The sequence below is a fragment of the Anser cygnoides genome, chromosome 5 (assembly GCF_040182565.1).
Source record: "Anser cygnoides isolate HZ-2024a breed goose chromosome 5, Taihu_goose_T2T_genome, whole genome shotgun sequence".
NCBI classification, from domain to species: domain Eukaryota; kingdom Metazoa; phylum Chordata; class Aves; order Anseriformes; family Anatidae; genus Anser; species Anser cygnoides.
The window spans coordinates 53,910,463-53,925,131 of record NC_089877.1 but is presented as its reverse complement, the minus strand read 5'-3'; the positions used below and the strand labels follow the sequence as shown (position 1 = coordinate 53,925,131).

The 14,669-nt window shown below is 52.4% G+C and overlaps 1 protein-coding gene across 1 annotated transcript; it reads right to left on the bottom strand.

Annotated features, from left to right (window-relative positions):
* Window positions 1-1,975: 1,975 nt before the first annotated feature.
* Window positions 1,976-11,856, bottom strand: LOC106036078 (extracellular tyrosine-protein kinase PKDCC-like). The gene is given in 8 exon segments (XM_066998333.1): window positions 1,976-4,836; window positions 6,131-6,307; window positions 7,764-7,868; window positions 7,969-8,048; window positions 8,818-9,089; window positions 11,110-11,232; window positions 11,312-11,584; window positions 11,587-11,856. Coding segments are annotated over 8 exon segments (1,356 nt in total). The 5' UTR covers window positions 11,809-11,856; the 3' UTR covers window positions 1,976-4,732.
* Between the last annotated feature and the right edge of the window lie 2,813 nt (window positions 11,857-14,669).

The following is a 14,669-nucleotide window of genomic DNA, read 5'->3' as shown; positions in this document are numbered from 1 at the left end:
CCGTGAAAAGTCAAACCATGGCATTAGATTCACTGGAAAGGAAGGTGAATTGATTCTCATGTGTTTAAAGAATCAGAAGAAACAAAAAGGGGCAAGATTAATTAAGAGTGGGAGCTCGTTGCTCCCTCTCCAAACGGGCGAGGAACCGCACCGAGCGGAACAGAGCAGCCAGTTATCTGAAGTGTTTCTTGGCATTTTCCATCTGAGCTCTTCGAAAATTTCCTTTGCGCCCAAGTATCCCCAAGACACTCATAAAACGCCTCTCTGGCTACCCAATGTGATGACTAACTCGTGTCCCCAGGTTTCATTATCAAGCTTTTAATCTAAGCCTGAGCCCTCTGATCTGTCGTCTGAAGCACTGAGGGAATTTGCAGCAGGGTTTTTCCCCAGCAGAGAAAAACAATTTGCTTGCCAAAGACTTTATGTGGGAAACATAACTTACAGATACAAGAGTGTGGAAATTTGGTTGCTTATTTTGTAGCTTTGAGAGTGGCTGACGGTTCACTTCATTTTGAGGATGGATCTTACATTTCCAGTGCTGTGAGCAGGGCAACGGATTTCATCCAACAAGTCCAAGAGAAAATTCCATTGATTTTGATGAGGCTCAAGGACAAATGCTTGTAAACGTAACGTAACGTAGGGATTTGTCCTTTTCTTAAGCCTAGTCTGGGAAGGTGTGATGTACGGTGTCAATAATGCAGTGTAGCTAAGCACCGTGCTTTTAATGTGTAGGTTTAACCCCGGTTGCGTACAGCGGGTTATTGCTGCATTGTTTAACGCTTCCTAATCTAGAAGCCATCAGCGGTCAATGGGAAGGCAGGCTACAAATCAGAAGCAGGCTGATCTCGTGGGTGCACCTTTCAGATGTGTGTTCTGCCACAATATTTCCACCCCAAGAGCAGATGAAATAAGGGCTCTGCGGCCACACTGCCACTCACGGCTCGGCTGCGAGGTTTGGAGGCCGGGGGGACATGCATGAATGTGGGGGGGGGGGGGGGGTCTGCTAGGGGAAAGAAGTAGGTGAGCCCACACTTTTGCTCTGGGTTGGCCAGCCAGCCGTGCAGAGGGGCAAACAGCCCCGGAGCATGAGCCTGAAGCCCTCACGCAGAGCCGGGAGCCGGGTTCCAAGCAGCGGCGCTTGGCACTCATCCCCTGCAGCTATCGCCCACCCTGGCGCACCCAGCTCGATTGCTGCAGTACCTGCTGCGTTCCGCCTTCAGCTGAGAACGATTAGTGACGGCAAGGCCAGCACCCTCAGCTGTTGGAGGGCTGGTTAGAACTTCGCTGAAGCTCGCGCAGCGTGCCAAGTGCAGCAGGTATTGCTTTGGTTGTTACCCGCAGCCTGGCTGAGGCACCAGGAGTTGCTTTTCTTCGTCTCCGTCCCCCTCGCTCCATCATGAAGTCAGCAGCCATGTAAACGGGTGTGCAAACACACTTCGTATGAGTCATGCGGCAGCTGTTGCTATTTATTAAACTGCGGTTTATATCTTTGGAGTACATGGTGGTATTACCCTTTATGGATGTGGCTTTATCTCTGTTATTACAGTGTGGAATTAATTAGGAGTATTAAAGTATGTGTTCTTTAAAAAAAATATATTCCTAACTTTCATCTACGGAGGCAACATTTTCATACCCATTTTCTCCTAATAGCAGTATCTTTTGAGAAGATGTGATAGACACATTTAGGTAAATATTATTCCTCCACCACACATGGTTTCCATTGCAGTGGATCCCCTGCTGTTTCCTTCCAAGCACTTTCCTCTGTTACGTATCCCACACTGGTGGCTGAAATACTGATCAGCAATAGCAGAGACAAATTGACTCCAGCAACTGGAAGTTTTAAGGGCAACAAATGTTTGTATCGGAGTTTTGCGCGTACCGTAGTTACCGAAGGAGTTTTCAGGCGTTCACTGAGGTTTTCACTGGAACGGGAGGCCAGGAGCTGCTCGAGGCAGTTATAATTTAATAAAAGGCTAGAATGAATGAAGACTGGCTGGGTGAGATGAGGCATAGAGATAGCTCACTACAAAACAGCCGCATGTGCACAAGAGCCGTACAGAAGATGCTTCTTCCTGCAGGCTCACCTTGGGGCTGTCGGCAGCCTCGGTGCCCCACTCAGAGCTGGCACAAAAGATGTTCACGATCTGCCCGGAGCTCCAGGGCCACAGACTGCCTGCAGAGGGCTAAAGGAGGACGGATTTTACACGCACTGAGAGTGGCACAGCCGCTGGAAAGGTTTCTGAGCAGGTGGTAACAGCAAGAAGCTGGGGAAAGTCAGGTTGGGAGACACTTCTTCGCTGACTGGGCTTCCTCCAATGTGCGTCAGGCTGTAGCCGTGGATGCAGCGGGTGCTAACACAGCTTCCCCCCCCCGTGCCTCACCCAGCTCTCGCCAGGCCCCGTCCAGCCGCAGCAGGGTGGCTGCCCAGGCCTAGCTGACTGCCCACCAGCAGCTGGGGCTGCAGGGAGCTGCACAGCGGGTACCGGGAGAAATGGCACACACACCTCTAACAGCAGATTTGCAGCGTCTTCTAAGCCCGGTTCCCTTGTTATTAACAGTTTATTGTTAAGCACCCTGTGCTCAAAACGTTCACGACAGGACGGTATTGTGCCTGCCCCCAGGCTCTGAGAACTGCGGGTCTGATGCTGGAACCCACTTTTACACAAAGCACCCTGCCGTGCCCTGCACCATCTGCTGGCGGGCCGGACCTGACTCTGATTTGCAGGGAATCGTAGAATCAAACCTCCGTGGAAAAAGCTGTTACATGAAAGGAACGCTGCATGACTAGAGTTCATGGCATTCCCAGAACCTGCGCTTTTGCCAGGAGAGATTTTGAAGCCAGGAGGACCTTCCTAACACAGCCTGGAATCACTACAACTTCTGAGCGTTCCCGTCCTGTTTCTTCCTCGCTGAAAAGACTCCGGGCTGGCACTTGCCCTCGCTTTGGGGAACGTACATCTGATTCGTATCTCCTGAGGTTGAGAGATATGGAATAAACTCTCATTACCTCTAGCTAACACAAAGCAACCCCAAAGCAGATGCCTGAAGCCCTGCTTGGCGAGCTCAATGTGAAACAATAGAGAACCCCTGGCAGGACCTTTCCACAGGACCCACTGTAATAGAGAGAACTGTCTGTGGCTGTCCATTTTCAAAGCCTTGCCTTCACAAAGCCTGCAGCAATGTGGCAACCACAGCAAGAAGAGCCTTCTTGTTGTGCTAATAGGAACTCTCATTAATTGATATCGCTATCAGAGCCCCTGAGCCTCAGTGTTAAGCAGCAGGGGTTACGCTTCCATGAGAAAGCCCCCACGCAATGGCATTGCTTCGCGTTAATAGAGTACTAACGAGCTTAAAGGTGAGCACCTGCGTTAGGAATCCCAGGAGCAGCTCATGAAAAAAACAGCATGATGCCAGGCAGGAGCTCAGACACCAATCGGTGTCCTGAGAGCAGCCTTTTCCAGGGGGCTAGGAGGAAAATTCAGCTCCGCATCCCACGGATATTGCAGTGCAGCTCTCCTGCCTGTGGCTATGAACCTGCCCATGCAGCAGGATGAGCTCAGCAGAGAGTTGGGCTTTTCCCAAATCCACTAGAAAATAAAAGGTCACGGCTTGCTGACGCTCCTGACAGCAGCAAGTTATGTAGCCGTCTCTCACAGCCTGAAATTGTACTAATCCCTACCTATGCTTCAGAGGCTGCACCCCAATTTGTAACGAAGGGCAGACGCAGGAGGCTCCTGAGACCGGACCTTCTTTTCCAGACCTGCAAGCGCAGCCAGTGTCCTCCAAGACCTGAGCATCCAAGGGGCTTGGGCACGTTCACGCACTGCTGAGCACGCTCACATGTTGTCCTCAGGAGTGGGCAACGATGCTGGGCAGGCTGAAGGTGGGGAACACTTGCATTTTGCTTTCGGTTGCATTGAAACATAGGCAATGAAAAAAAGAACTGTTCACAGCTTGCTTAGAATAAACATAGTAATTCCTTGCCATACAGAGTAACACTTTATACATAAATAATTTGAATGTCTCGCTCTTTCATGGAAAGTAACAGAGAAAAACCTTCAAGGTTGATACATGGGAGCTGGCATCACAAATCACAAGTCCTGCATCCAAGCCTCCTGGCGTTGGATTCCAGAGTTGACCTCCCCACTGCCTCCCTCCTCTGCCCCCAAAGGAACTGAATCAAGACCCTCCCTGGAAAACCACCCCCAGCATCAACCTCTGGTTACAGATACCAACCCTGCAACCTCAGCCCCGTGGCTGAAGCCTGGCCCCTTACATGTGCAGTGGTGTGAAATCCTTGTTGGCAGCTGTGGAAGGAGCCGCTGCATTCCCCAGGGTACGTTGTTCGTAGGTTTTTTGGAGCCTGCTGAACTCACTCGGCTTACTCCAGCCGGGTCCCTTGCAGTTATTTTTATTTCTTGGCTGCCAAGCTGGTTACTGAAGCAGTAAGGCTAGGTATTGCAGAGTCTGGCGACATTTGACTAAAACTGAGAGCGTTTATGCGGAACAGCAGTGTGGGAACAGCTAAACAAGCTAGCGGGGCTGTGGGGAAGGAGCATTCTGCAATGAGGAATTGGAGCTTTGATCAAGGAGACAGCAGCATTTGACTCAATCGGAGCTGGCAGGGAGATCACATCCCAAAGCAAAATAAAATATGTCATTCTTTGCAGTAGATTAAATTCTCCCCAATGGTTTGTTCCTCCCAGGATCATTTTATGCGATCTCATTGTCTTTACAGTCTTTTCCCTGAGGAAGCTGATCGTTTAATATAGACTACAGCATTAGCATCCGGTATTAAATCAGTCGGGCTACTCTGAAATGAGGCGAGTGTGCGTCCTGGAAAGGAAATAAAAACACAAGTTTAACAAAGGAGGTAGATTCACCTTGACCCACGCTATTTACTCCAAAAGACACAGGAACATAAACCTTTCTCCACAGTCATTCTGCCCTGCTATAGATGTATTTTGCACTCCCAGCTGCTCACTGAGCTCAACAAGTGTGCACGAGAAATGCAACATCAAGCCCAAGAAGCTTTGATGTCCTGTGTTCCTTTATGGAGTTGCACTAAGGACTAGCATGTTCCCCCAGCCCTCACAAATCCCAGCAGAAAAGTTAGGCACTCGGCATTTCGGAGGCCTGCCACATACTTTTGTCATCGTTGGGTACAGAGGTTTGCTGTAAGAACACGAGGAAGGAAAAAATCCCCAAGCTGCAGGCACAGCCCTGGACGGCAGGGACCAGCACCCGAGCCAGGCACTGCAGATGGGGTCTCCCACCCTGTGCCGTTCGTGTCGCGCCGTCAGCAGGACCTGAAGCTCCTTCTGTGTCCCCAAGCACAGCTGCAAACGTCCACCCCACTGGGCAGCCAGACACGTTGGGCAGCACTCACACAGCCCACCGGGAGCCTGGAGCTGGCCCCAGGAGATTTACCTCATACCAGTGCAGCGCTCTGGTGTCAGCCGCTAGCCCTGTGCCAATCGCACACGATGCCATCCAAGAGCGGCGTTTTTTGGTATTGTTGCTTTAAAAAAATGCCATGTGAGCCAACAAGACATCATTCTTCTGCACCACCACTGGAAACACTCATTGAGTGTCGTACTTTATGAGTAACAATTTAGCCCGCGATTGAAGTGTCAGCTAAATGAGGCAATTTATAATAATTCTAAAAACATGGTCGCTATAAAAGGCTATAATCAGAGCTAATTACAGGGACATTTTGGAAATCCATTGGTTTGGGGATTTAGTTTTGATAAAGGGGATAACAACTTGTAAGCCATGATTCTTTTAATTATAACAATAGCAACCACCCACTTTTGCACAGCTTCTTTCATCTCAAAAAGCCCGGCAGCTCTTTGCAAACTACGCGTACCGCAGGAGCTGTTCAGCCTAACACCAAAACGAAGCCATCTCTGCGTGCAGTAAGTAACTGTCTAACAGCACATAGCTGTCCTGTGCAAAAACTGCAGAGGGAAGAGTCCGCAGACGGAGAACATAATCCCTCTTTTTTCATATGCCCCCGCAGACACACGGCACAGCGAAGGTGTTATCCCTACAGGTGACCAAGGGCACCGGGGCACCACGTGGCAAGGTAACTTCAAGCCCCTGTCCCCAGACCTGCGTCCGAGCTCACCTGTCCACGTCCTCTGCTGGGTGACAATGAAGCTTTGACACTGCGACTGGGAGTTACAAATTGCAGCGGCTTCCTCAGGGCTGTGAACGGACAGCAGGCAGCCCAGGTGGCTGTAGGAGGGCCAGCACTTGTAGTCTTCTGCTTCCACCGTCCGGAAGCCCTTTAGGGAGATGTACTCTGGGAACAGAAAGACGGCACGTAGGGAAACTCCAGGCGCACTTTCAGAGACTAGTTACAAAGTGAACTTAGCATCCTGCACTTTGGTGGAACTCTTAAAGGAGAAGTGATGGTGACAGATTGAACCGACCTGCTTAGATGGACCGGGCAGAGCTGCAAAATTGAAAGGAACCCAGTTCTGTGATCACTCTGCCATCGAGCACAGGACAGCAGCTACCCCAGAAATACTACAGAGGAGCCCCTACAGAGAGCCAAGGCAGGGTGAAGGGATGGGGTCGGCAGCAAGGGCTGGGCAGAGGGGAGGCTGCTGTGCAGACCAGCCTTCCTAGCAGGTCCCCGGTGAAGCCACCATCACAGTGACCTCTCCTGTGCCGCGGCCCCTACAACAGAAGCAGCTCATCACCGTGCTGCCAACTGCAGGGGGAGATTTGGGAACCCCTGGGGGTGAAAGGGAGGCTAGATGCTGTTCCAGCAGGATACAAAAGACTCGATAAGCCTGAGCAGGCGATGTTATGGCTGCTGTTGATTAGGAGTCCCTCCCCGCACCTCTAGGACAGTGGTCACTTTGGCACATGGCTACTAGGGCACTTGCTAAGCTAATGAATAGTCACCACTGGAAAATTCTGGCGTTTCCTCTTAAAGCTGCTGGTCCTTAAGTGTAAATGACTGGATATCTTTGTTTATAACTGCAAATTCAAGTTTTTCCATGCATTAAGAGACTTCCATCCTCAAGCCACCATCACTTCTCCATCACCTCCAGTGAACACTCGGGAAGATGTAAGCTGCAGTAACCGCTGGACCTTTGAAGGCTCCCAGTGGGAAGAATGATTAGCCCCATCTCTACCAGCAAACGGGCCTTTTTCAGAGGAATGCACCTGATAAAAGTTCATTTACCCACGCACAAACCAACTAGTAGGACAGGTCTTTAAAAATAAAATAAACTCAGGGGGCACCAAGCTCCCCTGCCACACTGATCCCAGTGCTGTGACCTCCCCGCTCTGTGCTCCCATAACAAAGGGTGCTCATCGGGCAGAAGCCACCGAGTGAAACGGGAAGATTGCTGTCAGCCTGGGAAACTGACCCTGAAGAAAGACATGAGAGACTCAGCTTACTGCTCTGTTCTAGCTGCCGAAGCTATCCCAAATATATTCGCTTACAGCACAGGCTGATGCACATTATGAAGGGTATTTAGAAGTAGTGCAAACATATGTTCATATGTATGCCAGATTGTCTGCACTGCGTTTGCTTTGCAAAACAATGCAATCATGCATAGCTCCCATGAAGAAATGACAAAAGACTGCTTAAACAAGGGGGAAAAAAAGATACTTTTGGTCCTTAATTCTACTCCCAGTGACTATAAGAGTGCCTGAATGTATGAGAGATCAGAATTGGACCTGTTACCAAGTTCCTTGTTCCCCCAGTAATTATGTTAGGGAAAGTATTCAAATTCACGTACCTTTTAAAAGAAGAGGTCTTTTCTGTAGATAGAGCCCGGACTTGTACAGATGTAAAACCTTCTCAAAAGCTGTCACGGTTTCATTTATTCCATATCGTAAGTCACCTGCATTTAAAGAAAAAGATGACAGGGACAAGTAACTCCATGAAATGCCACTGAGAGTCTTCTCACAGAGAAGCCTTAGTTTATGAATGTTAGCTGGTACCTGTTGCGTTGAGAATATCACTCAAAAAGGGCTGCAAAGCTGGTGGTGCAGAGTGTGGCAGAAGATAGGTGAAAAAATACCTGCAAAATCCCACAGACTGATTAGAAAACAGCAGCTTAACTTCCCTCGTGATTAAGTTGTCTGTGTTTTCCTGTGACTTGATTACCCACAGGCAACCAGTAAGTCTGCTCTGGTTATTAAGTAATGTTTGAACACTTCATTGGCATCTCTCAGACCATTCTCGTGAGTTGCTCTGAAGGCCTGGTCTTTACGGCACAGCGTGCAGCCAAGCACTGCACGAAGCCATTTGCCCAGGCTCAAGCAAAGCCAGGATCCGATGAGCCAGAGGCTGTTAGGATGTGCTGTGGCACTCAGCTGCTGCCCATTCCCTGCGTTAGTGCCACGCCACTGCTGCCCACAGTTTTGTAGAGAGACTCGGAGCTCAGGGTAAACGCCTGAGCCTGTTCCCAACAGCAGCGGGTCAAAGCTGGAGTGCTGTGGCAGATAACCTGCACTGCCACCACTTCCAGCGCATGTAGCCCCCGAATTTCAGATGCCAGGGTTTTCTGGTTTGGCAAACGGTAAATTCCCAGGTGCAACCTCTGGGGCAAGTTCCTAGGGGGCGCTGGGGAAAAGGAGCAGCAGCAGCAAGATGCCTGCATCCTCCCCAAACAACACAACTATTTTCCTGCCTTATAAGGAAAATAAACTTGCTTCAAAGCGATCCTTAACTACCCTTTGGCAGAGCTGAGGGGGAGGCATGCAGCGAAGAAGCGTGAGACAACAGAGGCTACGCGGCTACTGACGGAGCTCAAACCCGCCGCTTTTCCCCCGTCTAACTGCACATACCGATATGCATTGAAAAGGTTCTTCTTCTCATTTATTCCTTCGCACTTCCCAGCTGAAGAGCACTTGAGAGGGAAGCTTTTTGCAGGGAAGTCGAGTGTGCAGTCATTGTCCTCCTTGCACGACAGCTCCTCGGTGCTGGCATCATCCATGTCTGTCACTTTTAGGTTTCCATCCACCATAACAAACTGCCTCGGCTGGAAGTCCAAGAGGACTATTGAACCCAGGGGGGAATGTGCCAAGTAAAACAGCAGTTTCACAAGGCCCAGGCATATCTGAGAAAGAGAAGATGAATATGCATGGGAAAAACAGATGAAAAACAGCTATTAAATTGGAAGTAGAACAAAGGGAAGGGCATTCAATGAAATTAAAGGCAACAAGGCATATAGTACTTAAAAGGTAATTATATGTATGCTACAAAATTTATTATCAACATTGCCATGGGATTTGACTGTGGTAAGTAGTTTAGCAGCATTTTTTAAAAACGTGTATATGCAAAAAGAGACATTTGCAGTTAGAGGAACTAGAGGAGAAAGCTGTGAGGAAAACAATAGCAGCCTTCATGTTTCAGGAGCTGTATTGATTTGCGAGCTGAAATCAGAAGGTTTTTTTCCCACTCTGGCATAGAATTAATACGTTCCCCTCCCTTCCCCCATGCTGCTCCATACAGACTGAGGCTCCATGGTCATTAATACCAGATTCATGCGTTGCTGCATCGCTCAGCAGCATGAATTTGGGCACACAATCATGCTTCTGAAGAATCAGCCAAAGCATGCGATACATTTATTGCCAGCTTTTTGCCTTTATGTCAACTTTCTGGCAGCAGGGAAAGCTCAGACAATACCTGATCCAGCATAAAGCGTGGTGAACAATTGTTGGACAAACCAGAGCTAGAAAAGCGCGTTCGTACTGAACCAGCAGTTTGGTTAAGTAGCTGCAGCGTTTTCGGTTCCGTATCGGAGCCCTAGCATCAGATTAACTGTATCATCAGCTAGGTGTGCCAGGCAGACCCACACCACCTCTCGCTGCCTCAGATAGCGATCTATGCAGGCACAAGGGTTTGTGTGCTTGGAACCATTCACAGAATCTCTGCTATCTGATGTGGCTCGTTAGAGGGGAAATCCCATCCTTTCAGACGCCCTAATTAGGAAACAGGACTAGACAGTGCCGGTCTACATTCGGTTTTAGTGTCTTCATCACTCCAAAGATTATTAAAGTCTTAATGTCACCTCACCAAACCTCACCACCGGCTAATCCAGTACCAAGGGTTTCTAGCTCTACAGGAGACTGGCGCATTTGAGGAGATGTGGTGCTGAGAGAGCTAAGAAGAAGCCAGTACAAAATAGTTTGTAAGCAAAAGTTGGAGCTCCAGAGGTCTAGAGAAACAACTCTGGGAGCTCTGATGCTACTTGAACTTGGTTAGCGAAGCAAGCCTGAGAAACTCAGCTTCACATCCCACAGCTCAGCAAGCGTGAATACCACACTCCCCCTCTAGTTCGGATGGCAAGGCTCCTTCTCAACATTGTGGACCACAAGCAGGCAGAGATTTTGTTTTGGGAGTCTTATTGCGTCTTTATTTTGCCCAGAGTACTTCTTATTGACGTTAAGGTACCCGTGCTTCCACTTGACGCTCTTTCCTCCCGGGAAGCTAACGAGTAGTCGCGAGCCCCCGACAGAGACCTGGAGGCGAACTGTAACGCAAGCCATAACCAAAGCAAGCGCCGTGTCACAACTCATTCGTGCTCCTGGGGAGCTTAAGAGTCCCCACGCGGCGCTTGGGAGACAAGGCACACCTCACCAGCGGGATGCCACCCTGCCGCCCACAGCGCGAGGGAAGCGCTTGAGCGGCCTTCGTCGCGCAGCGGTACCTGAGGGGCCACGCGCAGAAGCGTCACGCGCGGGGTGGGACGGGCTGCCCAGCTCGCTGCCCGCGACAGACAGCGTGCCGAAAGCGACAGACACGTCGCACGACGCCTTCCCTGAGCTACAGAGGCTCTGCCGATGGGTCCGGCTGGGAGAGCCGCTCCGTGCAGTGGCACGGCGCGGGGGGAAAGCCAGAAACACGGCGTAACGCCCGGTGGTACACACGTCCCCGAGCTGAGGCTGCTTCCCCCCACGTAGCTCTTTTAGCGCTGCTTTGGAGAGAGGGAACGGCAAAGCCCCGGGTGAGATTCAAGCCAATCTGCCGGAGCAAACGGAGCGCCAGCGTGACAACCCCCTTCGCCAGGGCTTTTCACGTGCACCCAGCCTGAGGTCCGCGAAGCGGCTGCCACCCCCGGTGCTCCGTCCCCTTACCTTGAACCTCTCCTCCCAGGGGGTCTGCAGCAGCTGGATCATCTCCAGGGGGGCTCCCAGCTCCAGCACGGCCGTGACCCCGGCCCCGGGATCGCCGCCGCTGTCGTAGCACTGACCGCGCAGCTGGGGAGAGGGAGACGGAGGTGAGGAGCGGCGGGGGAGAGCAGCGGCGGGGGAGAGGAGCGGGGTCCCCCCGCCGTACCTGCACGATGCCGGGGTGCCTGAGGCGCTGCAGCAGCGCCACCTCCTTCAGCAGCTTGTAGGCGGCCAGGCGGCGGCAGCCGGCGGGCGCCCCGTAGCGCTGCTCGCACTGCCGCACCTCCCGCCCGCCGCCGTGCACCGACTTGAGGGCCACGGCGCCGCCGCCGCCCGCCAGCGCCGCCCGCTCCACCACCTTGGTGAAGCCCGAGCCCAGCACGCCGCCGCCCGTCGCCCCCCTCAGGTCCGCGCAGCCCAGCCCGCCGCCGCCGCCGCCCCCCGCTCCGCTCCGCCGCCCGCCGCCAGGCGCCGCAGGTCCCGCTGCCGCTGCCGCAGCTCCTCCAGCAAGCCCGGCGGCAGCCGCGGGGAGCCCGCACGCCCCTCGCCGCCGTGCCCGGCCCTCAGGGCCGGCAGCGCCAGCAGGGACAGCAGGGCCACCAGGGCCAGCAGCGCCGCCGCGCTCAGCCGGGCGCCCCGCCGCGTCCCGCCCGCCGCCGCCATGAGGAGCGGGGCCGGGCGCCCGCCGGCCGCCGCCGCTGAGGCGAGCGCCGCTGAGGGGCGGGACGGGGCGGGAAGGGCCGGGGTGGAGGCGGCCGCAGGCACCTGCCGAGGGGCCCGGCCCTGGGGTGGGGTCGCCGCTGAGGGTGGGGAGAGGGGAAAGGGGGGTTCGTGAGGTAAAAGGGGTCGGGGGGAGCGGGGAGCGGCACCGGTCCCGCTGCGGTCCGAGGGGAGCCCCCGTGGGGCTCCTGGTAACGGCCAGCGCCTCAGGGAGGGCTCCCCCGGGGCTGCTGGTGGCAGCAGCCGCTCCTCAGCACCCTGTGGGGTGGAAGCGGCAAGTGTGACTGAAGGGAAAAAGAAGAACGGGAAAAAAAAGCCCTCCGCCACCAAACCCGGCCGACCCAGGCAGAAACACGGTGTTGGTGGTGGGTCGTGAGGGAAAGGATCAGAGCGGCAGCACGCACCCAGCTCAGCGCTGCCATTTGTGACACGCGTGTAAAGAAGCAGCAGCGCCGCCGAGGTGCTGAGCGTGTGGGAAGGAAGCGGGACGGGACGGGACGCCATGCTATGTAGTGCCTGTCCCTCGCTGGAGCAACAAGCGAGGGAGGACACGGGAAGTGGCACCGCAACGTAGTGGAAGACTGCACCCCGAATTCAACGGGAATTTTACAGATTAGAGAGCCTGGGGAGGGCAGGCGGAGCCCTCCTCATACCCATCACTTGCTCAGGCTACAAAACCTGTGTAAAATAATCCCCCAAATCTCCAGCCTTATGTGCCTGTCCTGCATGGATGGGTTACAGCCTGATCCCAGAACAAGCCTTCCAGTAGCTGAATTTCCTTTGTTGCTCTTTAACCTTAATAGCTCTTTAATTAGTGTCCTTATTTTCAAATAAAGCGTACATCTGTGTCGTATTAATGAATATTCATTGTCACTGGAGAGCTCTTAAATGCATTTTTACCTGTGTTTCCAAGGGAATAGATGCCAGCTGAATGCGGTATTATTTAATTTCAGCATGTCCTCAGCACCGTAATAGTATCAGGACCTATTAGAGAAGGCTCACAGATACATAAAAGTAATAATGATTGATTATTTATTTGCTTTATAGTAGCACTTAAGGGCTCCTGCCAAGGCTCTGTTGTTCGAGGCTTCATGCAGACAGCAGCACAAAGGCAGCGTCCCGCAACAAGATGTGCCATGGAGCATCACTAGCAGGCCGTTCGCACATGATGACCACACTTTGCACAGGATAACTGTATTTTGCACATGATGACCATATTTTGAAGGATAAGAGATCTCGATACTCAGCTCTTCTGTGCCAGTCAGCCTCAGTGCCAGGGAAAGGTGCTGTTCCCTTTTTTGTCATTAATGCAGATGTCACTTTGGGGTTGTGGCAAGGGAAGAGGACAGAGTGCCAGCCCTTGTGGCCCTGGGGTGTCCTGCTGCCCAGCACTGGCCTACCCCCAGGAGCCCTGGGGACCTGTGCCTGCCTGGGGAAGCAGGAGGACCAAAGGATGCTTTGCTGTGAGGGTGCAAAGCCATCAGAGGAACTCAGAGCAGAGCTCATGTGTGTCATCGGCCCTGAGAGGGAGCAAAAGTGTCCCGAATGCAGTGAGCAACCTCCTGCCAGGGACGGTTCTAGAGCTGCTCACCGCAGTGGATGACAAATAGCTTTGACCTGTCAGAAAAACATTTCATATAGAGGTCTTATGTGAGAAGGGAGGGCATTATAGGAAGCTTTCTGAGCCTCTTAGTTTTGACCTCTTTATGTCATTTTATCTTCAGCTTTCTGAGCTCACAATAACTGCAGCTGAGGGGCTGTGAATCTATGGCACAAAGCAGCTCACAGGCAGTAAAATGGAGCCCAGGGCCCCCATCCGGCTTCAGTGTCACCTGGTGGCCTCCAGACATTACCACAAGACAGACAGCTAATGATTAATTACAAGCAATGTCATCAGGTGCCCTGCAGTGCAGCCCAAAGCAGCATGGGCAGCAAGACGGAGAAGCTTTAAAATGATCCTACTGAGATGCTGGCAGGATCACAGCGGTCTCACAGTGACTGTGCTGTACACAGCGAGCACAGCGCTCCGAAACTGCTATGGTAAAGGCGGCAACCAGGAGCTGGCTGTGGCTGGATAAATGAGCCTGAAGGGCAACAAAATATCCCGATTCATACTCTGCATACCTGTCTCCGGCAATAAAGGGCAACATCATATGCTTTCTTATCTGCATTCGTTCCCCCAGAGGCTACAGATAGATCAGGCCAGCCATCGCCCAGAAAACACGAGGCTCTGGCATAATTGCAAGGATTGGCATTGAATCCCAAGCTGAGCTCCTGCGGGTTTCCTGCAGGGGCTGGGATGATGTTCCCGACGTGCAGGATCGTGGTTATTTTCCCCACTTCCCTCCTGGCACTGACATTAGCTGTGCTCCTCCTTGGAAATGCGGGTGAGTCTGAACGTGAGGTGTAGGGGCGAAACTGCGAGCCTGCTGTGCTCCAGACCCCGTGCCATGCCGGCTGTGAAGGCATTGCCTTCTCCTGGAAGACAAAGGCTCCTCTGGGTGCCTCCCCTATCCAGTTCCCTCCCATCCCAAGAGACTCTAGGCAGCAGCGTTTTCCCTCTTTCTCCTCTTACTTTACCAAGTGGTTTAAAAGGGATAAGATCAAGCTCTTGGGTTAGCATAAAAAGCTGGGGTGAAATCCTAAGGGAAAGTCCTCGCATACATGAAAGTCCTGGGCATCAGTCCAGAAGAGGTAGGCAAAGAGCTTACAGGTTTGGGAGGGGATCAAAGAAACCTGCAGCAGCCATCCATCGGAGTAGGAGGAAGGTTCAGGCACCTGTAAGAAACTCTTGGAATTAGCAT